This window comes from Limulus polyphemus, unplaced genomic scaffold, assembly GCF_000517525.1.
Source record: "Limulus polyphemus unplaced genomic scaffold, Limulus_polyphemus-2.1.2 Scaffold2163, whole genome shotgun sequence".
Taxonomy (NCBI): Eukaryota; Metazoa; Arthropoda; class Merostomata; order Xiphosura; family Limulidae; genus Limulus; species Limulus polyphemus.
The window spans coordinates 8,582-33,782 of record NW_013667773.1 but is presented as its reverse complement, the minus strand read 5'-3'; the positions used below and the strand labels follow the sequence as shown (position 1 = coordinate 33,782).

Sequence of the window (25,201 nt, the reverse complement as noted above, 5' to 3'; positions counted from 1 at the left end):
ATTGGTGGTATTTTTCTTACATTGGCTCCTCAGATGTCCTTGCTCCCCACAATTCCAACAGCCTTTCTTGGTAGCAGCCTTTACTGCTGTATCATCTCCCCTGTGTTGAAGTTGCCAGCATTGAGTTCTCTTGTGCCCAGGTTTGTTACAGTGCCAGCAAAGTCCCTCAAACTTCTCTGAAAGCTGTCCTTTTCTGGCCTTGAATCCAACCTCGGTACCTCTGTGCTGGACTTAACGTAGGAATCAAATTCGAGAGCTCTGGCCATTGCATCCTACACGGTAGAGGGGTGTGCTTGTTTCACTTGTATCTTAAGTTGTGGACTGTCCAAGGCATCTACGAACTGATCCCTCAGCAACAACTTGAGGAGATCGGGTGGTGCAGTTGGGTAGGCCTTGTGTGCCATGCTTTCCAAGTCTTGGGCCAGCTCTTGCAGGCTCTCCCCTTTAGCACGGATTCTCGTCCTAAACCTAGCACTGTAGACTTCTGACTGATTCTGGGTTCCGTACCTGAGTTCCAGAGCCTCTACCAGTGCTCTATAGTTGTGTCTGTCGGCTGCTGTCAGCTGTCCAAGTATTTCCAGTGGTTGTCCCTTCAAGCTCGTTGCCAGATATACAGCTTTCTGCTCCTCTGTCCATCCATTCACCTCTGCCAGTAGCTCAAATTGTGCTCTATATGCTTCCCACGGTGCCTTCCCATCGAATTCCTGTGGCTTCCTTGGCACTGGATCATTCCTTTTACTGACATTCATATGTGGGATGTGACTTCTAACGGGACTGAATATGTCTGCATTAGTGTTTAGCTGCGGGCTCTGTAAGGGGCTTGCCATTGTCTGGGGCTGATTAAGTCGATGAAAGTGGCAGCTCGAACAACAAAATAAACAAGAAGAACGAGAAAAGAAACAAGAAGAGAGATTACAACAGTTGTTGGAAGAAAAAGAAAAGAAACAAGAAGAGAAATTACAGCATTTGTTGGAGGAAAAAGAAAAGAAACAAGAAGAAAGACAACAGCAGTTACAAGAAAACCTACAACAATGGCAGCTCGAACAGCAAACTAAACAAGAGAGACTACAGCAGTGAATGGAGGAGAAAGAAAATAAACAAGAAGAGAGATTACAGCAGTTGTTGGAGGAAAAAGAAAAGAAACAAGAAGAGAGATTACAGCAGTTGTTGGAGGAAAAAGAAAAGAAACAAGAAGACAAATTACAGCAGTGGCAACTGGAACAAGAAAGGAAACAAGAAGTACAAATGGAAAACATTAGTAAACTTAAAAGCGAATTAGATACGTTAAAGGACGATCTATTGACTTTTACACAAGGAGGATACATTGAGTTGCAGGTTTTCTTGCAACTGCTGTTGTCTCTCTTCTTGTTTCTTTTGCTGCTCTTGTATTGCTGCCATCAAGTCTGCTAAGCTGTAGTTTGATTTTCCGCTTCTTGTTTCCATTTTTTTTGTCCCACTCTCTGACACCAATTTGTTACGTCTCCGTTCGTTAGTTAATTTTCCGTAAATTCGTTCCGACGAAACTTGAGCGACACAAGTCCTTTCTTAAACAAAACTGGTTTATTCTTTCCGAATATAACTTTACGATACACTTAATTTCAACAGTCGCTCTATAACAAACGTTGTAATTCTCAACGAAGGTCTCACGTGCTCGTGCTCAACAATACTCAGTTCAATTACACACATTGTTCCGTCACGTTGTGACTGTCTTATATATACAAGACTAACACATATCTAGTAAACGCTAGAGCATTCATTAAGGAACAGGATATTTCTAGAAGGACGTAGTGTGATACTAGTCACGTGACCTCGCTGACGCAACAATATATAAGCCCGGCAAAGAATAGCAGACAGGGAGATATAGAGACAGATAATAGGGTCAAGTCGTAAGTAAAGTGCGTGAATCGTTGTGAATTATAGCGTGTGTTTAAGTTAAAGTGACTGTGGAAATTAAGTGTATTGCAAAGTTGTATTGAGAAAGAATAAACTAGTTTTATTTAAGAAAGGACTCGTATCTCTGAACTTCTTCGGAAAGAATTTTTATGGGAAATTAAACTAGAAAAAATGTTTCAATTCACTCATATATTTTTGTGGTTTATGAAGCTTTTAAAGACAGTAGAAGACAGGTTTTCAACAATCTAAATCTCTGGAAACAGACATAGTTTGGTATAAAAACTCACTTTTACACCTGTAAGTACATTTAGCCGGCACTCAAACAAACTAAGCCCACTACCCAGTACTTGTTGTAACCATAAGCAGATCATAATTTAAACTTATTTCGTTTAGTTTTTGCTTTACGTACTTTTGTTTGCTTTGTTTGTTGATCTTTAACCTACTCAAGTTCAAATTCTATTTGAACTTTAAATTTTTTCAATAATGGTCGGACATGGCTCTAATAGTAGATCCAGTGAAAACTGGTGAATTCTTGACTACATAAAAACTAGGACGATAAAATAAAACCCGAAACTTGAAACTGGCTGATTCATCAACGTTAACTAACAAGATTTTAGCGTTTCGGTTCGTTGATTTTGTTGTGAATTATCAGTAGGAATATTATTGACAAACTATAGAAATTTAATTCTTTAATTAAGCTCACATAGCTGTATTACATTTCTGTGCGTACGTGTTTATTATTATTATTAACATTGACTTTTCTAGGTTAGTTTCTTGTTGCCTTTGCTTAGTACAAGTGATTCCACGCCAGCTGCCAGCTGCTACATGACGTCACAAACTTATTAAGAAGGACAAAGAGCATGTGTGAAGTGGCTGAGAACCGTTACAGCCACTTTCGAAGCACGTGTTACCGGTTCAGTCTGGCGTCAGTGCCTTTTCATTTAACAACGTCTTTAAACATATCTAGACAGATACTGAGAGAGACAGCGAAAGACAGTCTATCACTAGAATCGCTTTCTATGAACAGAGTAATTAACAAATTTTATTCTGTTTTTTACAAAACTTACAAAGTGTGGCAGAAGATAGATCTCGGATATTTTGTTAATATTCAAATTTGAAAAGCGTAACACTTTATAGTGATGGATGATTGTGTTACCAAAAAGAATATCCTGGAGAACAGTGGAAATATTCTCTTGGAAATGACATCAGAATATCATAATTTACCATCACCAGGTGTCTTGATGCAAGAAATAAGTCGGGCCTGTGGGTTTGATGAACCAGAAGACTGGTCGTTATATTCTGGTATGTATTATAGTTGTTCCAAAATTAAAAGTTGTAGAAGAATGAACAAAGTTAATATAACGTGTTATTATAAAAAACGTTGAGAATATTCTCCATACAGGTGTAGACTTCCGAAGTTACTATTTTATATATTGTGACTCCAGACACTCAGATCATAGTTTACGTGATCATTCTTTTACTACCAAATTCGCCTGCAATTAAGTCTATAAGATTAGTATTAATTCTGTTGGCATGCTTCCACTCGAATTAGAATATTGATGCTTCGATTAATGTGCTGATTTATTTCATTAGCTCTGTCATGAAATCTGCTGCTTCCTCTTAACGAGTGAGAGTATTATTTTTCAAGCTGTCTTGCGTACGTTATTTTTTGTATTCTTTGGCTTTGATTTATTTCTTACAAAATAAATTGAAAGGCCGGTAAATAAAATGTCTCGCACGTAGTAAAATTATTTCAACGCAAAATTACACAATAGGATGTCTATGCTCTGTTCACCGCAGGAAATCGAATCCTGTATTTTAGTGTTGTAAGTCTGTAAACTTACGTTCCCAGGTGGGTCAGCAATAGATGCCCATACTTACAACGTTGCAAGACAGGTTTTGATTCCCTGCTGTGGACAGAGCGCAGATCTCCCATTGTGTAGCTATGCGTTAAATCACATACAAACTTAACATTGCCCCACGGGGAAACCACATGTGACAAAATAATTAAGTTTTGAGTTTCTAATGACAAATCTTGTTGCCATGCGCGAAACAGTGGATTTTAAGATAAAGCTACAACTGTTCTTATAAAGTAATTAAACGTTCGATTCAAGTAGTTTTATATCTTAGAATTTTTTATTCATTCTAGTACTTAATTATTCATTATCAGTTTCGTAATTTCCATGAAAGTTTGACAATTAAAAAATAAATTTTCTTACAGTTCCTAAATTTTGTTATTTTCACAAGTTTTACGTTACCTTTATATTTTTTAAAATATCAAACTGTTTTGTGTTGTTTAACCCTCCCTCGGATGATTGGTAAGCTTTAGATCACACGTTAGACGTTTCGATTAAAGTTACAGTGACCAGCTATTTCATTATTATTATTATTTTATTAATGATATTAGTAAGATTAGCTGCTATTTTCTCTTATGACTGCTGTCGTGATATCCTTCGATGTTCTTTTGAACGGTAGGGCAAAGTTTTAATTAATGCTACTTATTTTTGAAATTTTAACTTACATGGTTACTACGGTAGCTGTCGTGAATGTTTTTATTTAAAGCTCTTAATTTTTCTTGGCAGTCACGCTTGTAGGCTTACGTTATATGATACAGTGACAAAACATTTAATTAATTTTTATCTTTAAAACACATTACTAAGCATTTCAGGGAAAAGGGACAGAGAAAATGTAAATTTGCAAGTGCAATAAACTTATGCTTAAAAGTGCATACAAACAACTAATTGAAAGTAATATAAAAATAGTGATTTATTTCCGTAAAGATGTTGTACAATAATAATTAAAGGAAAAATGTGGTTTGCCTTTCAAATGAACTCCTTTGAAAAACGAGCAATGAAATTTTATATGACGTCAACTGTAAATGTTGAATTCGTTTTGAGTTTACTTACTGATTAAATATTAGTTTTGTTACAAGTTACAGCTTTTACAGTAAGGAAGATTGTTTTTTAGAAGAGATATGGCGTTTCGATCACTGGTGCGATAATTCTCAAGTACACAAGTTTTAACGGTAAAGAAGATTTAAATATACCTTCTTTAGTATGAATGTTGAATCTAATTAAAAACAAAACGATGGCAAAAGTAGAGTATTTTGATTATACTGTTGTTTTTGCAAGGCACAGCAAAATGTTTTAAAATACCATTCCTCAGACGTCTTTATCGAAGAACGAATCAGTCACTTTTGTTATTAGACACCTGGTGGTGTTCACATTACCTGCCTTGTGAAGTGATATATGTACTAAAACATATACGCAGCATCCTGAACAAACAAAGTGAGTTTTAGCTTAAGAATAACATGTTTAAAACAATAGAGATAAAAAGAAACACAATACAATGTAAAAAAGTGTGAGTCGTAGATGGAAATATATTGAAAAAAGTATGGAATACTGAAAAAGTTGTAAGCGTTACCAACACATGAAGTTATCACTGTACTATGATGGCGAAGCAGTTAGTTTTTCACCATGAACGAATTTAATCTTCATTTCAATAGTAATCAAAACTGTATAAATTCGTATCAGCAACTGCATTATTCTGTACAGTAAAATATCTTCCTATTTAATAATTCACGTTGTGTATTTGTGAATTTTTTTGACCGCGAACTCTTCCTATACCTTTTAAGCTATCAGGATCCAAACTGGCAGGCAGACTCGGGGTGGGGTGGGGGTGGGGGGTCCTTATCTGTATAGTGTTGTCCCCTACTAAGAAAGAACATTAGAACCAAGGGGATTAAGCACTACAGAAAGTCAACCAGACATAATGGGGATTTAGGAGTAGGTCTGTGGGGTAACTGAGCCCGAATCTGGCATTATATTTAGTGTCCCTGGTCCCCCCCCCCTGGTATCCTGAGGGCCCCATGTTTGAAACTGTGTTTATACCCTTACTCATAATCTAGGGGAGTAGCTCCCAACCTGGGGTCCGCGTAGGTAATACCATCTCATTAAACAAGTAAGTTTTTAATACTGATGTTCTTTTTAATTGCACACTCAGTTATATATGTCTTTTATTTGATTGTGAAAAGTGGGAGAACGAGTTAATTATTAGTTAATAAAAACAGTTTGTTGGGTCGGCGGAATCTTTCAAATACATGGGGTCCGTGGGGGAAAAAATATAATAAAGGGGTCCTTGGTGGAGCAAAGGTTAGGAACCACTGATCTAGAAACATGGCATACGCGTTTATGTACAATGGGTAGATATCCTGACAGGGTTTGTTTTTGGATATAGATCCTGTCTCATTAGAAAAGCTATATAAGTAATTGGGAATAACGGAGGAACTTGATCGATCCGTTGATGCCTCTGTGTAGCATGAGTGGGCCTTTGGACCCCTCAGCAGAGTGCTAGTATTTTACGCTAGTGAATATAAACCATAATTAGTAATATATGGAAACAAAATTGTGTATTATCCACACAAAGTATGGGAATACATGCGTGCTATTTCAAACACGTATTAAACGCTTCTAAACGTTCAGTGTCTACTTTTCATAAAGATGTCTATCTACCCCTGAAATCGAATCTAGTGGCTACTAATGTGAGATTATGTGGCTGATATTTAGTTACTTGTGTAAGATGTGACGATGTTCGCCGGTAGAAAGCTTGTTGAATGACACACAGACATATATATATGTATCACTTATTACTACATATACCCCAGGGCTACGGGTTAATATAAAGGAGTGCAAAACATTTTATAAGCCTCCTACATCTAATACACTGTACTGTAAGAAGAGCCGTTATCTGAAGTGTTAAAGCTGGGAAAGCACTATCAACCTACCAAAATCCAGAATAAAAGTAAAAACAAACGCCATTTGAAACATACATTTAAACATTTAAGTCATGCACACATGCTCCGATATTAAATGATATGTGATTCATTTCGCCTTTTACTATTTCAGTTACAATTAAAAGTCAGTATATAAACTTTCTTCACTATCATACGTGAACAACGTATGACAGTTTAATGAACTCAAATGGATTTCTATAATTTCTAAAGGCTTCTATTTACAAGTCAGTTAACACTAGAATTAACAATGTAGTTCATATGCACGGTCTTTTTTGAATGAAATATTTTCTAAACTATTCATACACCAAAGTAGTTGTAGTCCATCACATAGTCATTAATATCTTAAAAAATCAGAGATTGATGAACATGTTAACTTTAATGATGAAAGCACTATGTTCTATGATCTCTACTTAGCTGAAGATGAGGAAATTGCTGGTAGCATATCTGACAGTCGACGAGGTAATGCCATAGATTATTTAAATCTTTACAAAATTTGTATTATTCTTATAGACTTAGTCATAGTTAATGTTTGTGTTTGAGTATTTTAATGGTTTTCTAACCCCGAGGGTACGGTGTTAGTATATATATAAAGAAAACAACTAGGGCTGATTGCTGTGTTATGTAATTTTGCTGTTATCCCTCGTATTTCTTGTTTATTAGACTGTAAATGTATATACTTATGTTCTGTAGGTAATGTGACCTGGATGTTTAGTTAGGGCAGAATTGACCATTTTTGCTTATTTCCACGAATCCAAGACAAGTGACTACAATGATAAAAATTATTTGGTGTTTTATTAGTGAGAAGTTGGTTTGTTTTGAATTTCGCGCAAAGCTACAAGAGGGCTATCTGCGCTAGTCGTCCCTAATTTAGCAGTGTAATTCTAGAGGGAAGGCAGCTAGTCATCACCACCCACCGCCAACTCTTGGGCTACTCTTACCAACGAATAGTGGGATTGACCGTCACATTATAACACCCCCACGGCTGAACCCCCTAGCATGTTTGGTGGGACGGGGATTCGAACCCGCGACCCTCAATGTGCGAGTCGAGCACCCTACCCACCTGGCCATGCCGGGCTATTAGTGAGAAAAAGCATTATTATTATACATCATGTTAGCAGGTAAAATTGGAACGAATAGGTTAGTACAAAGTAATGCAAAAACGGAAGATTCGAAAAAAGAAAGACAAATATTTTCATAAAAATATCTATATCTATTACATACAGTCGAAACATGCTGAGGTCTTGCTTTGCTTCTAGCCAGCTTCTAAGCTTTAAAGTAACTTCTTTGGTTGTTAGAACTAGATGTTACCGTTCGACAACAGCCTTGATATCAATAGTAATGAAGGCAGATTTGGTCAACATGCTGGTACACATGTTTGGTTATCAAATGCTACCTGTTTACCGTTTAGTCAGCACTACATTATCTTAACTGATATTATGATATTACGCTATTTTATAATAATCGAGTTCTACACTCACTGTCAATATTTAGCTGTGTCCCCTGAAGAAGAGGAAGAGAACCTGAAGTATGTGGACTACTTGGAATACTTGAAGAATGTCATATTTCCTGGGGGACTACACCACTACAATTTCTCGGCTAACGCGAGAAGCCGTATTGTTGAAGCAGAAGAACAGCTTTTCCATCTCAGGAAACAAAGGAACGAGCTCCTGAGGAAAGAAAATGAATTGATCTACACGTGAGAATTTTGTTTTATTTTTGAGTAAATACTAATGATCTTTATATTTACGTTCTTTTGTGTGCATTATGTGTTTTAATCCATATCAGATGCTCGAATTTTGTCAAATAATTAAATTGCCATTTTATTTATATATGAACCTTTTTGTTCTTGACATTTAACGTTACAAACGCCCATTAGTTTTACTTTAGACTTTAGAGGGTCACTCTTGCTACTCGCCCAGACAAACCTTTAACGAAACAACAGTTCAGGGCATTATCGGGGTAACGAACATTGGCTCATGACGAATCAATTGTACATGTTTTTGATGGGCATGATTGTTATTGAACCCTGAACTGTTTTTGTTTAAGATATAGTCAAAGAGTGAATGCCATTTCCTTGCCTTCAATGTATTATTGAAGCTTTTATTGTCCATTCTGCATTTTAACATGTCTGAGCATGATTGTGATAGTTCTTTGCTTCGTGGGAAATACCACCTTTCAAAGTTTATAATTGTCATCATGTTATAGAATAATTATAATTAGTTAGTTATACCAGCCCAACGCAACACATAATATTTCAGTTAGAAAGATTGGTGTTCTATGCTCAAATATTTGTTGTGCATATAATTAAGCATTAAAAGGTAGATAGTCTTTACGGATTTTAAATACATAATTTGAGTGACTAGTAGTCATTTCATTTTTAAACATTAGTATCATATATTGAAAAAGGGGATTCAAAAATGTATTACTTAAAAATTTCCAACCTTTTTTATACATATATGACGAACCAAGTATATTATTATGATCAAAAGAAATATAAATCTAATTTAAAAAGGCCTAAGATAGCTAGAGTTCTTTTTTTAATGTAGTTTTCAAAACAACTACAACAGGCGACTTTTTGTACATTTTAAATTTTATTATATGTTTTCAGGCTGCATGACATACTTCTACAAGAAGAAAACGAAAGGTTACGAAAAGAAGTTCTTCCATTATCTGAAATACCAGGTAGCTATACATTTTTTACTTTTTCCAAAAATCTATTTTGATGATTCGTACTTTTAGTTTAAATGTGGTGTTGTATTACTTTTCGACCTTGTTTATATAGAATTGTATGTACGCAGTGTTAATTTTTCATTATTCTAATTTTACTTTATTAATTGATTTCTTTCTCTTAAAATATACTCTCCATATAAGTGTCCTCCAATGGGACGGCAGTAATTTTACGCACAAATCCTGGGTTCGATTCCCCGCGATGGACACAATAGATAGCCCAATGTGGCTGTGATCTGAAAGAAACTCCATAAATGTATTTTACCAAAGGGTATTTTATGTAATTCAATATTCACAAACAGCTGTTACTAATTAAATTACTTACATCATTTTCTTGTCATTTATCAAATACAGGTGTTATTTTAAATTAACAGATAACTCGTTTTATATTTAATTTAATGCCACCCTCCAATGGCTCAGCCTTAAGTCCGAGGGCTTATAACGCTAAAATTAAGCTTCGATACCCGTGGTAGGCACAGCACAGATAACCCATTTTAATAAAAACAAAAAATTTAAAATACTTGTCAGCGTTACAATTAACATGCTTTGTACAGATATAGGGTACTTTGTAGCGAATGTAATTGGAGTATTTCTTAATTCCTGGCAATGACTAAAGACATAGGTATAAAGACCTACCTTAGGTTTGAACAAAACTAAAGCCTGAAAACCAGAATATGCCCTGCCGCTGAGCGATGATTCGGGGTCTGGAACTATCGTATATCTTAATTCCAAAAAATAACTTTTAGAAATTACACAAGACTTAAATGTAACAATACGCTTTAACTCTACGAAGACTTTAGGCCTGGATATCAAATTATTTTTCACTCTAAGCAATGAACCTGCCATAAGTCTATCCCATATCTCTCGAGGTCTGGATAGTTAGATTTATCTTAACTCTGGGAAACTATCTGAAACCTAAATAGCAGAGTATGTTTTAAAGCTAAATGTGACATAAAAGCTGGTTTTCAAGATATGTCTTGACCTTGGACAATAATTCGAGGCATGGATGTCGGGGTATTTTTTAACTCTGAGCAACAATTTCGTGATTGATTATTACGAAGTATCTACACACTGAACAATGTGTCGAAGCTTCAATATCAGAATGTATTTTAACTCTTGAAGTATTGACTCGAGACCTGGATATTTCGAAATGTTCTAATTATCGTCAATTTCTTAGTGTTTATTTACCAGAGACTTGGGCAAAAAGTCAAAAAGAGTCATTTTGTAGGCAGTTGATATAGGGAATTGTTGACCTTGTAAATGTGAGGAAATGTCCCACCGTATGTACTCTTGGCACAGTGCCTCGTGTACGTCATGGAATTAACACAAAATTATTCCATATACACACAGTTGTTTGAACAGTCTTACAATATTGTTAGTATAGTAACGGAAAAATAACGCGAGCTCGTGAACTAGTTAGGGGACAAAAGATTGAAGATGTTTTCTATATGGCATTTCTCAGCTCATGTTGTTTTAAAAAGCTACATTTTGTGACTAAATGTGGTTTTAACCATCACTGAATTCATTTCTTCAAATAAGAATGTTATTTATTGAAGTGACACTACGACAACTTTGTCTCAAACTTGCACAGTAATGGTTACTTAATTCCAAGTGTTCTCATCCACAAAATTTAAAATTTGTAGTTTCAAACACATAATAATAATAATAATAATACACGACATTTTTTAATGTCAGAACAATAGAAAAGTTTTATTTTTATTTTGTGTATTGGAATGGTTGACATTTCCCTTTAATCAGAGTTTAGTCAAGGTCCAATGGTAATGATTGAGCATTTGGCTTGTAATAGTTGAGCCAGATGTACACCTGGTAGTTAATTCATTTCACCTGCAACTCATATGAATCACTGTCAGGAGGTATTCAGTTGACGTTTTCTTCATTGTGTCCCATTTTCATGCCAGAGCCTCAGCTAGTGTCTTGCTAATACTATCACAATATATAAACCTTATATTGAATCTTGCATTGTTGTCTAGAACATTTGGTGTCACTGGGACACTTTTTTCAACACCTGACAACAACCTATGTGCTTCTTGAAAGTTCATTACGCTTTGAAACAGTGACTTTTTCCATGTCTAAGGAACCCTGAAACTACATCTGCTTCCCTGTGTGTATGAAGAAGCACAAGAACTTAAGAAACTTCTTTTGAACATAGTGCCTTTCAGCTGAATATGTCTTTCTTCATTTTCAAGGTGAGTACACAGTCAACCTAATGTGATACATATCAAGGTAAGGATTACTATGGAACTATCTTCTGTATCAATTACCACAACATCCTTTACTCCATTATTCCTCAGTTGTGAATAAACATACAGAAGTATCATGACCTGAAACTCTTTAATTTGCACATGTTTATCTTCAGAGGACAGCTACCAGCAGTTGCTCCTCGAAGAATATAGAAATCAGATGGCTGGGTATTGATGTACAAATAGCCTGAATTCACCTTTCAGGAACTGCTGACTATGTCTTTTGTTGGCTGGGTTTTTGAACATGTGGAACTCAGTTAAAGTAAGCAGCTTATAATTACTTTTGATACATATTTTCATAGTCATTCCTGTGTATGATGAACATGTTGTCCTATGTCCATGCTCACTTTATTTGATGCTCATCTCCAAGTCATATGGATCATTCACAAAGATGAACTCGGAAGCTTTGAGGGAGGACAAGTGCAAATAGCTTCTTAACATAATCTGGCCATAGGAAGCCTGTTTCATCATAGTTTTCTTTATTCTCTGCAGAAGGATTGGCAAGCATCTAAATGAATCTCTTGTCTACCAGGACATTGTAGCTACTGATGGGGTGTAGTGGAATCAAGCTAAACTTTTCAATTAATGTTGATTTTTTTGCACTTTAATCATGTCACCAATAGAACTGTCACTTTTGAGCACTTTGTTTTCCGTTGCACTCATCCTCGTTTCAATGATTTTGGTTTCCTCTCTAATAACAGGTGGTATGTTGAAGTTGTAACTTGAGTTTTTGTGAATCATTACATCAAATAATTTCGTAGTTGAAAGCATCTATTTCTAAAAAAATTCATTGACTAGTAATTCACCACCCTCATGCAGTCATTCCAGATTAGAGAGTCATCAGAGTAGACTTTGTAAGGTCAAAAGGATCACATTCAAACACTGTGATGCAACTATCGAGACTCTGTACTGCTTGTTCATTTGTTCTGAATCTGGTGGTAGAATTGTCACTGTGGCATTGAGAGATCTTCATGTTTGTGAGGACACATAGAGAGACTCTAACTCTATTTGCATTTTCAGTGTAAGTCAACAACTTCTTATTTTTCAAAATTCTCATCCAACCGGCTTTCATCTTTGAGCCTTTGTTTATTATAATTTCTATCCATAGATCCAGTAGCAAGCAAGAGTAGGGATTACCTATCATTGATTTTGCAAATGAACCAGCTTGTACTTGACTTTCTTCTCAAACAGATAGCTAATTTCTAGCTGGAAATCATCGAGCCACCTTACATTGTAATAATACGTATGCATCCATGGGAACATCATTCTGAGTGATGCCTTGAATACTTCCCAATCCTGAGCTCTCAGTACATGGATATTCAACATCAGTATGTCAGTCATATACATGACATTTTGCTATTGAACTATTAAAATTTTCAACCATTTTGATTGCTTTCACAACAAGTGAAAATAAATCTTGACCAACCTATAGTTCATTACAGATCATCCTCAGCTATGTTCATGGGATTTTGGAGGGGTTTCTCTGTTTTTCTAGCTTTTGTTGTAGGTCTGGAAACACATGTAGATAACCACTGAGCCCTTTTTTGAATTATTCTGTGAAAATATACCTCATACATTAATTAGTTAGAGACATCTGTTGCTTCTTTTATAATGTTTTTTTGTCATTTGAACCTTCAGTAACCACATTGGCTCCAACAAGAATGTCAATTTTGAATCACTTGGTAATTGCTCATATGAAAGAACACTGTGCATGGAATAGGACTAGGAATGGAAGGATGAGTTCAGTCTATGTAAGATTCACATATTTTAACTGAACAATTGGTGCATAGACTGGCTGGTCTCTAACTAGTTTAACAAACAGCATCAATTTCATTTTCGCTAAACAAACTGTGCAATACTTTACCTTGTGTACTAATGGCTTGTAGGGTGGCTTTAGCAATGTAAGGTAGAAACATATGTTATTTCTGGTCAGGTTCTGGATATCGGCTTGAAATTTAGTAAATGCTCCAGTCTTCAGACTTGTAACTGGAACCTCTTTTCCATTGCTACCGAGATGAGCCAAATAATGGATCATTTTTCTAATACTTTGTTCTTGGGTGCTTTGTGATGAGATGTCAATTTCAGCTCGAACTCATGGTAGGTAACATTTGATCGCCTTATAAGGTTGAACTTGTTAAGAGGCTTTGCAATGGCCTGTTTAATAGTGACATCCTTTGCCTGAGCAAATATCAAATTTGTACTGTGAGATTTATCTGCTTCAGTCAAAGTGTCATCCTGAAAGTCGTCATTGTATAGAATGATAGTTCCAAGAAAATCATTGATAACCTCTTCAGGACAAATGCCATTCTTCTGAAGTTCAAGCTTGGCCTATGAACATTCTGGTGGCTTAGTACAAGTGATAATTCCTTTATCATGTCTATAATTTCATGACTTCTAGTAAGTCTATGAACTGTCATTGATAATTTGGCTTTGAAAGGAGTGGGATTTTTCCCTGTGAGAAATGAAAAGATCAGTGATGACAAACTGCTATCTCAAGATTCTGGAAACATCACTGAAGTCACTAACAGCAGGGTTCTTTTGCCAGGTGAGAAACTTTTGTAACTCAGGATTAGGTTATTTTATGTTCTCAAGCTCATCAATAGGTGGAAGCCAGCTCATACCTAAATCACTTGATAACTTTTTATTAAACACCTTGCAATGGTATTCAGTAAACGTTCATTGCTCACAGCCCCCTGCAGATGTGACATACACTATATTACTCGTTATTTTTATGCAAATGATCATTAAATCCGATCCTGCTTACAATTTCCTTTTAAACCATCTGCTTAATTGTGCTTGATTTTGTCTCACTTGTATCATAGCCAAAATTCATAAACAGGTTATTGTAGTTCACGTCAGGAGTCTTTGCAATGTTCTTGGTTCATTCACATCCAATACAACTATTTGTACATGTTTGAAGAACATTTCTTGATCTTCTGCTTGGTTAATCTGTTGTATAGTAGACCTGAATTAATGTTTTTATCTTGGTGGTATATTGTTGAGACACAATTTTTTCCAACAAAAGTGATTATACTGAATCTCGGCAGCAAAAAGATCTGTTGTACAATAAATTAGTAAAGATACGGTCATGCATTGTAGCATCTTTTAGGTACACTGAGTGAGCCTAGAACGTGTGCCATTTGTTGAAGAGGACACTGCTTTTTTCTGAATGGATGTAATTTGTCTTTTGGATTCACGTACGATATACATAAGTTATTATCTTTTAGAGGACCTCTCCATGGGCCAGTGGAATTTTCAGGAAACTTTCATGTTCAGATCAGAATACAAGGGTTTCTTGCACCTGTTGTTTCTCTTCCATAGTTTTGGCTTGGTGAAGCTTCGTTTTACTGATGAAGCCAGTTTTGCATAACTGATGAAAAACCATGCCAGTTGCATCATCTTTCCAGTTTATTTTCTCACAAACACTTCCATATTTATCCAACTCCTCCTCATTTCAGTGTTAGACACTTCAGTTTTTTCATAAATTGAGTAATCACATTCTTTATAAAAATAGACACATAGTTCTTCAGTTGTCTTACTAATCTTCCTCTTCTTTTCTCTCGGCAGTTTTACTGGTTTTAACATCTAAGTAGATATCTTTTCAATCACAGAACTTCACTTGGACACACCAGCAAAAAGAGAAAAAAATAATTAAACACCTAAAAAATTGATACATAAATACATACATATATATATATATATTAATTCCTTGACTTTCAAAACTTCCAAACAGACAACTAGGAGCCGAGAATGGCACTTTAGAGATGTTGATGATCATTTCGAATTTGGCCATTTGATGGAAATTCATCAACTTTTGAAGAGGATCCCTTAAGCCCATCTTGTTTAGGACCATTTATTCATATAAAAACCACTTTCAAACTTTTGTTTCCATGTCAAGGACTCCTATTATTTTACCTTTATCGGATTAAGTTCTCACACATTATTATGAAGCCAAACCTCTACATATTTTCATTTGATCACATTTTAAATGAAATTCTGGAATGTGGTTTGTACATGTTATTGTGGTAAAATATATATGTTTCACATAGTAATGCCCCCCTCTCCCAACAGTGGGGCAGCTTATGTTCACAGACATATAATGCTGAGAACCTTCATTAAAGTTCTTATGGTAGACAGTATGCAGGTAGCCCATTGTGTAGCTTAGCATGATGGAAACAGCAACATATAGTAACATTCTGATTTAAGTAATGTAAAATGCCAATTAGGCTACAGTATTGTTGATTTGATTATTGAGTTAGTGAGCTTGCTACTCGGTTTGTCTGTTACTTCAGTTTTGTGAATATTGATTTTGTGTTTTAAATGAAGCATTTCGAGAAATGTTCCTTCCCTCAATGGCTCAGCGGGGTAAGCCCACTTGCTACAACACTAAAAGCAAGGTTTCAGTACTCATTGTGTTTCTTTGGGCTTAACAACAAACAAACTTACTTGAACGAGAAAGTGCTGTGGGTACTAATGAAAATTAGAAAATAATTCGGTGAACTTAAGGTTAATACATTAGAATTGTAAAATTTGCAGTCCAAGGAATAAAACACTTTTTTTATCATTAAGTGGAATGTACTTTGCATTATTTTTTTATAACAAATAGTACAAAAGAGACTGTCCAAGATAGAATCCTTTACAATGCTAGAATCAGATGAACTTGAAGATGGTGACACGTGCCCGAAGCTAGATTGAAAATTTAATGAAAATGATTAAACTGTGAAAAGAAGATTGAGAAGAAAGATAAAGAAAACCAAGATGGAAAAAAGAGAAAGGAAATTAAAAGAAGATTTAGAATAAAGAAACTAAACATTGGAAGAGAGAGATGGAAAGTTAAAAGTGTAATTATAAGAATGAGATTTCTAATACAATTACAAACAAAAATAAATTTAATCTAAAACAAGATTGAAGAACCTATAGAAAATGTACCAACTGAAATTGGAAAAGTCATAGATGTACAGAAATATTATAACAAGATCAATGATGTACAAAAAGACAACAATGAAGTACAAAATGACATCTATGGTGTACAAAAGAACATCAATGATGTACAGAAAGATTATAGCAACAAAACCAAAGAAGCCTTAGAAAATATATAAAGAAGGACACCAATGAAGTAAAAAATTGCATCAACACCTGCTACATTTTTGTGTGCATCTGCTCAAGGATTCAAATCCCAAACACTATTAACTATGCAATGTGGAAGAGAAGAACACACATCTTGTCTGTGATTGTTACCACTAATGTTATGCCACCTTTGATTGCAGGACCTTTCTAGACTATTCCACCTACAACACTACTTCATCAGTTTACAAAATTTAGCAGGACAATTCAAGAACATTGCCTAATTAGAAGCCAACAAGTTACAGTGATAAAGTACCAAAGAATAATGCCCAATATAAGTTAATGGAGCAATGAACGACAAAGGCTATATTTTCCTAAACATTTAAAATGACCAGCTTTAACAATACTAAGCAGTCTTTCAAAAAATGTCAGAAAACTACCAGTCATTGGTGGCCACCTTATCAGTAAGATTTAGAGTGTAACATCAGAAGAAAGCTTCAAAACTTAAAAGAGAGCAAGGAAGAAAAAAAGACCTTACCCGAACTTGCTGAAGATGTGTGAAGACTTGTCCAATTATCTTATCCAGATGTTCCAAGTGAAATAATGTATTTGTTGGCTTATGACCAACAAATAGATGCCATAGTTGATGAACATATGTGAATTAGGCTAAAGTAAAGGAAATTAATTAATATTATCTTCTGATCAAACAAGCAACTCATGGAGATCAGAACTAAACATGTTTGCCTAGTAATGGAATATAATGTTCAAACTACGTTACTTAAAATAACAAGAATGCATTGTTTCATCAGTTGTATACAAATGCTATTAACAATGTTTTTGATCATATATCTTTAAAGGAAGCTGTTTGGTTAGTGATAGAACTTGAATATATTAATGTTGCAGATAAACAGCTGTAAGCACTTTCCAGGAATTATGGGATCATCAGATGAAATAGTGTGAAAACATGAACTCTCTCTCATGGAAGTCCAATAAAATTCTAAATATTAAGTAGAGAACTTGTTATTCATAATGGAAGAAATACACTTAAACGTAAAGGAACATATTGCCAGAAACTGCATACCAAATTCTGTAAGAAATAAAAATTGGTTTTAAAGGCTGTAGAAAAAGACAACTGTTGTGAGTTGTAAAACATGCATATTACAGCTGAGACTGTTGCAAATTAACAGATAATAATAAACCAAGAAAGCAGTATCGTGAGGATGAGCTTCTGAGCCCAAACATATCTAAGAAACAAAAAAAACTAAAAAGGCATTATAAAGTAGAAACAACTGGGCTTAAAGGGCGAAATTTATCTGGGAATACTCCATCTGCCCTAGTTGTGATAAAAAGTTAATTATATATATATATGTCAACAGTACACGAGTTAATGAGTCTATGATAAGGAAAGCCTTGTGCATTACACTACAGTTACAACACACCACAAGTTAAACTTCCAGGGACAACAAAGATGGAAATACAAGATAACTAACCTAAAGTGAAGCAGCATAGAATCCAGAATTATGGAAGTTTATGGTTAATGTACAATTGTTTTCTTTGTGTAATAGGATTGTTCAAGGGGGTTTACAACCCAAAGATAGGACAGTACTGTAGACTAAGAGTATTTTAATTCAGGCATTTGTATTGTTTTTTGTTTTTTTCTAGCTAGGGGAGTTTGACATTACGTGATGAGTGTGTGTGGCTTAATGTCTGGGATCTACTATAGCCTAACCGACGTTTTATATCAATTAAATTTTGATTTGATTTATCGAGTTTGTTCATCAGTTTTTTGTTAATTCAGCTTACTGAACAATGATTTATTACTTTAACTAAATACTAGAGATACGAGAAAGTGTCATAGGTACCAGAGAAAATGGGCAAGTAATGAATTTTTAGAGTTACTTAGAACTTAAGCATTTTGCTTGGTGAATGTTAGTTAAATATGTGAAGTTTTTGAACTCGTAGTCGAAGAAATAAAATGTTTTCTTTATGATTAAGTGGACTGGACTTAAGAACCCTCATAAAAATAGAAGCCATTACAATATTACTATTATTGTTGGACAAGTGTGCGTGTTTTTTTTTTTACAAATTTGTATATGCTATTAATATAGAACCATATGTGTGATCTGTGAATGTTATTATTGTGGCATCATTTTTGTTTTGTAATCTGAGAAAGTCTCCAGAATGAATTGTATAATTAAATTGTTTACGGTATAGTGTGTTTCATATTATGATGTTAATATACTGAGGCCACGTTTGTTTGTTATTGTGTTATTTAGTAAGAAATTCAGCAAATGTTATTTTAAGAATATATCATATAGAATATTGTGTGATATTTTATTTTTCAATAGTGTTATTAACATACATTATAATTAAGTTACTTTGCAAAATATATTTCTAGATTATTGTAAAACCCCAGAACAGAGTATGAGAGAGTCGCAACTTCTGCATCACATCATACAAAACGTCTCTCACAGAGATACAATGTTAGTAGATCTTCACGTTGAAAAGCTCAGGTAGATATTGGCGTCTTTTATTTTTAGTGATTCAATGATATTATAACACCCTTCCTTACTCTTCTCTTTAAATAATAACTTATTATTTTCTTCATCCATTCATCATTGTTTCATATATTAACTTCTTAAAATTGAATTCTTTGGTTCAACGAATTTTTATTGTTATTACTACCTAATCTTAGTTAGTGAGAAGACCTGAAATTTCGACATTTGTAAATTAGTTACATTAGAATTTAAGTTTTAGCCGAAAATAAATATACAACTATGTAAAATTGTTTCTTATGTGTGTAATATTTATGAAATTGAGACGTTTATAACTTGTATACATAGTATATTACATTTTACGATATGTAAGTTAATAGTTATAAAATATGTTAAATCTAAGTAACTCTTTAAAAGTATATACACACTGTTAGATCTACTGCAAAATTTGGAACAATAACGATACTATAATTAATTCATTTTTATAAACAGTATGCCTTTATTTTGCTCTATATATCTTTTGAGGATCTTTTTAACAGTGACAAAGTTCAGCTGTTAGATATTTTAGGTGAAAAATGTTTCTACCTTTAATTATGGGTTTGAAATGAATTGAAGTTGATATGTTGCTAGCAAGGAATTATTTTGTTTTTTGCTTATTTTTGTCAGCAAAATTAGCTTCAAGTAAACAAGTATCTTTAGAAATTACATATACACATTAAAGTCAAAGAATGATATTTCCTCAAAAACATCAAAATAATAAGGGACATGGTCTTGTGATAGTAGATAAAAGGTAATAGTAATACTAATAGTCTCGATTTTGCTTGTTTATAGAGAGATTGAAGAAGACGAGAAGATTGAAGAAGATTACAGAATACAAAAGGCTGGTGAGTGAATTATCAAGAAAATCCATCTTTGAATCACTTTCTGAAAAGTAACTTTTAAACCACTTAGAATTTTTATAGCTGATCTATTCCCAACATTATCAACATGAAGAAAAGCTGAAACTACGACAAACGTGTATGCATGCAAATCTCAGGACACTATTGCCATATGCTCTTTCTTTGTGATATTCATTTTATTGTAGATTATACGTTTGCCTCATTTTATTAAGTTTGATTTCCATTTAAGTACTTGTTTACTGAAATACTAGTTTCATTCTCTCTTTTTTCAATTTTCTTTGGTAATGCCAAATAAATTGTAAATGGAAAAATATTGTGGATTGGTAGTGAAGTTATAAAATGTTATCCAATACATTTACACAACATCTTCTTTTATTAGAAAACTGTGAACCAAAACTAATGTTTGCTTTATCTATTGTAATCCTCGGTGCCTTTTTTTTTCTTCAGAATACAGGGTTGAGTACGTTATATTAAATTATTCTGACGCCATCGAAAATTGATTGCTTTTGTAAAGGGTATGCAATAGTTCTTTCGGACCCAAAGTTTTTGTATAATTAGACCGGGGATTTATAATTTTCAAGACGGGAATATCCGATGCACTTAATGGCATTCGAAAGCAAAGAAATTTGGATCAACTTGGGAACTCGGGACCATCCAGAAACAGACCTGCAACAAGTTATACCACATCCATGGTAAGCAAAATGTAGTGTCTTGTATCAGTGAGGATCCACGAACATAGATTCCAGTGGCAAAAGCTGCCCACATGCCCCAGACAACAGTACGAAGCATAATCAAGAAGGATTTCTATCTGGAAATGAGGCCAACATGATACGGGTTCACCAAGATAAAACTTCCAGACTAAAAATCGAGTGTTCTAACCACCAGGCCATGTCAGGCACTGGAAAAACCGTCGTCTTCCTACATTGCATGAATTATGGAAAGCAATCAGAGATGATTGGTGTGCTTTAGAAATGACATACTTATGATGAATCCCTTTGCAATGAAAATTATGCTTCGAAGTTATCGTCAAAATGCAGGTTCGTCGGATAGAGCGTGACCAGACATGATGACATGAACTGTAACGACGTAGGAGGCACAAAGTCGTTTTAATATAACTTACTCAGCCCTCTATATAATATCAATCATTATTACAGAAACGCCTCTCTGTTCGGTCAGGATCTTGGCAAGATGAACGATGTGCTTCTCTGTCACGAAATTGCTCCTGACTTCTCCTAACTGCATCTTGGCGAGATGAACGATGTGCTTTTGTATTTCGAGTTTGTTCCTGGCTTCTTCTTATTGGATCTTGTCTTATAACTTAGTGAGCAAGCCTATCTGCTTCTTATTCTTTCCTTCTGTAACTTGCATCCTGACGTTTCATTTTCTTTCTCAAAGTTTCAGACTTTCTCCATGATAAGTTATTTTTCCGTTTGGCAATTTTTGGCATCGTGATTTTCGATGTTTTTGATCACTTTATACTCATACTGAAATAAAAAAAGTACTGGTGTAACTTACGAAGATCAAGTAACCACAAAATTTCTGCAAATGTGTATGCAACGAATTCCGTACCAAGGACTTGCGATTCCTTTGGTCACAGAACAATTCAGAAGTTTTATTAAAAAGATTAATTTCGTTGATAATAATAAATGTACAAAATTAATGTACATTATTAAACAGGAAAGAAGTACCATTCCTCCATTAAGGAAGTGATTTAGGGAATAAGGTCCTATTATTTTTCTAATTTTAGCGAGGGTCTATTTTATAACATTTTTCATATTGGTGTGATATAAAGCTGTTATTGATATATTACTTATAAAAAATGGACACATGCACTAAATAAACTTTTTATAGGAGACCCAGTTGTATTGAAACTTTGTTAGGAACATCCTCTTGTGATGTTGAAAAATGTTGCGAAGTTTCATCCAAATCGGACTTAAACTGTGGGAGAAGTTTTACGAACAGACGGACATTAGCCTCTTCTATATATATATATATATAGAGAGAGAGAGAGAGAGAGAGATTATTGACCTTTTTAACCCTGAATTAATTCGTTACTCTTACAATGATTTTCTACAATATTTCAAGTTCATGTGACATTATACCATTGAAATGAAATTTGGCGCTAAATATAAAGTTCAGAATCAACGATTAGTTTCGGGAAATATTTTATAAAATGCTACATCTGTAGCTGTTATAATAAAGATTCTTGCAAATCCTTCGGCCCTCGGGATTATGCATAAGGCCACTGAAAACTAAATGTCTTTCCCTCCCCCGAATAGTTTTTTTTTCCAGTAATATCATGTAATGGTGCAGTTAATTTTTGCATACATGTTCCGTACGGATCTGATACATTCCGTACATATTTTTGCCGCTCTCTTGGACCCCAATGGAATATCCCCTTCCTCCACACTCTCTCGGTGGGCGTGATTATTCATCAAAGTATAGAAGTTTATATAACTTTCATATTTAGTTTCTCAACCCCGCGAAACAGAATTTATTGGTTTCTTTTTCGAAATTATAAAATGAACATAACAAGAGTAACAGTTTTTATAACTAACTGCGATGTAAAAATATTAGTTTCGCAACTGATGTGACCTGGCATGGCCTGGTGGTTAGGGCGCTCTACTCGCAACCTGAGGGTCGTGGGTTTGAATCCCGTCACCGAACATTCTCGCCCTTTCAGTCGTGGGGCCGTTATATTGTAACGATCAATCCCACTATTCGTTGGTAAAAGAGCTGGCGGCTAAGGACGGCTAGCGTAAATTCAATCCAAGCCACTTGGTGCAGTACGCGCGAGAATATCATCTGTTTAGTGCATAGGTCAAGCGTGACGTGTGTTCTGTTATAGTTTCCAACATGGTTGAATCACAATGACTGTTTTTCTGTCTATCGTTTTGTTACTGCAGTGTCAAGTACGACAGCTGTTCTAGTCTAGTTTTTACTACTGTGGTGCCAAGTACGGCAGTCGTTCTAAACTAGCTTTTTAGTAGTATTGTGCCAAGTACGGCAGTTGTTCTAATATAACTTTTTACTATTGTTGTTCCAAGTACGGCAGCTGGAAGCTGTTCTAGTCTAGCTTTTTACTACTACAGTGCCAAGTACGGAAACTGTACAAGTCTAGTTTCTTACTGTTGTGGTGCCAACTATGACAGCCGTTCCAGTCTATCTTTTTTATAACTGTGGTGCCACGTACGGTAGTCATTCTAGTCTAGCTCTTTACTACTATGACGCCAAGCACAACACCACTCTCTTCTAGTTTATTATTACCAATGGGACAGGTATAGTGTAGCTTCCACAACGTGTGATAACTGTTTGTTATAACTTTCAGATCGGTGTAGAATGCACGATAACAGTTTTAAATTAACTTCCTTCAGTGCTGTACCATATGTGACGGCTGTTCTGTTACGAAACTCAGAACATGTTATAATTAAGTACGGTAGTACTCAATAGTAGGGATCGTCATTAAACTAAATGGTGGCCTTAAAATCGCCCGTTTAAAGTCACCTTTAAAATATCTGAATATTAACGATGACTATTTCATAGTATTGACTGAACAAAACTAAAGCTTATTGTACTTATAAAGCCTCCTAAATCGCTATATACGTGTTTATGGAATGAATCAAAATTTCACTATTTAAACGAATTTCGATCTAAGTAAGTAAGTGACTTTTCCTCACAAGCGTACAGAAGAAATGACGAACCTTATCGCTCTACTTCTTTCACAGAAATCCTATTTTTGGGGTCAGTCTTAACTTTCTCTATGAAGTTCAAGTTATTCACTTGGAAAGAATTAAACTGTTCTCACAATTCACATATCTTTCTCTATCTGGGCCACATTCACAACCCGTATTGGGGCCTGCTATAGAAACTAGAACCAAGAGCAAAATTTAGCTCATGACCTGTAACGGATTTCCTTGTTCCGAATTAGAAACTAGAAAAAAAAGTTACAAACTTTATTACTGAAACTTAAATAAACTTTAATATATATAAAGTTTGGTATATTTCGTATATAACGTTCAGTTTTCAATAATACATAGTTGTATGATTGTAGTAAAACCTGTATAATAACTTTTTTCGACGCCTTACTAATGAAATGGGTATATTTTACAATTTCAGAATGGGACAAACTTGTGACAGCCGACTCTGGATCGACATCTGGAAGTCAAAAGGAGAACCATTCATGTAGCAAGTTTAACAATATGAAAACAAAGTTTCGAAGGATAATGAAAAAGTGTATAATACTATAATGCATTAATGAAAGCTGTCAGAAATTTGTATATATTTTTGAATTAATAAATAGATATACAAAAGAAAAATAATAACACTCGATTATCTATATGATAAAATATACCTGGAGAAACAGAATCGTGTTTATAAATTCTCATTGCATACATTCTGAGCTACCCTAAATGTATTAATGAAAGTTATATATTTTATACGCTATCTTATTTTGCAGTAGTTGACATTATTTGTAATTTCAAATTCGATGACGAGGAACCCACTTTGAGACAAATAATGGCTGGAGACGGCTTGAATGGGTAATGAAGAAAAACTTTAAGATAAGTTTAACATAACAGCAAATGTGCAACGTTTCGACAAGGTTTTGTCATCATCAGGTACAAGTAATTGACACTGACACGGATATATATATACAGTATTGAACAAAGAGGTCACATGACCGGAACTGTTGTGAAACTTAGAAGAGGTATCTAGGCACCCCGGGGTGTTAGTTTAGAGTAGGGTTGTTTTGTTCAATTAAGATGGATTCCTTGATTTTTCGTTTATTTATGTTAGGTTCTTTGTTTAAAATGACTTTTTAATAGATATACTATGGTTTTTTGAGTTGCAATGGTGAAAAACATGGTCTCTACATCCCCTGGAATTCCGCTCGTGACACCACACAAAAAATCAATACACTTAAAAACCTCATAAACACAGCCACAAGACTCTGTTCAACGGACTACATAAATGAAGAAATTAACCACTTAAAGCATTATTTTATTCACACCAATAAATTCCCACCAGCTACAGTTGAAAAGCTCTCCAACATTCCCCACAATAAAACTCAAC

At 34.6% G+C, this 25,201-nt stretch overlaps 1 protein-coding gene across 1 annotated transcript; it reads left to right on the top strand.

Moving 5' to 3' along the window:
* The first annotated feature begins 2,787 nt into the window (after positions 1-2,787).
* On the top strand, positions 2,788-24,441 carry LOC111087447. Its single transcript, XM_022394085.1, has 6 exons — positions 2,788-3,195; positions 8,177-8,381; positions 9,294-9,367; positions 19,136-19,250; positions 20,064-20,116; positions 24,248-24,441. Exons 1-6 carry the CDS (start codon positions 3,033-3,035, stop codon positions 24,376-24,378), a joined length of 741 nt encoding a protein of 246 aa, XP_022249793.1. The 5' UTR covers positions 2,788-3,032; the 3' UTR covers positions 24,379-24,441.
* The last annotated feature ends 760 nt before the right edge of the window (positions 24,442-25,201 follow it).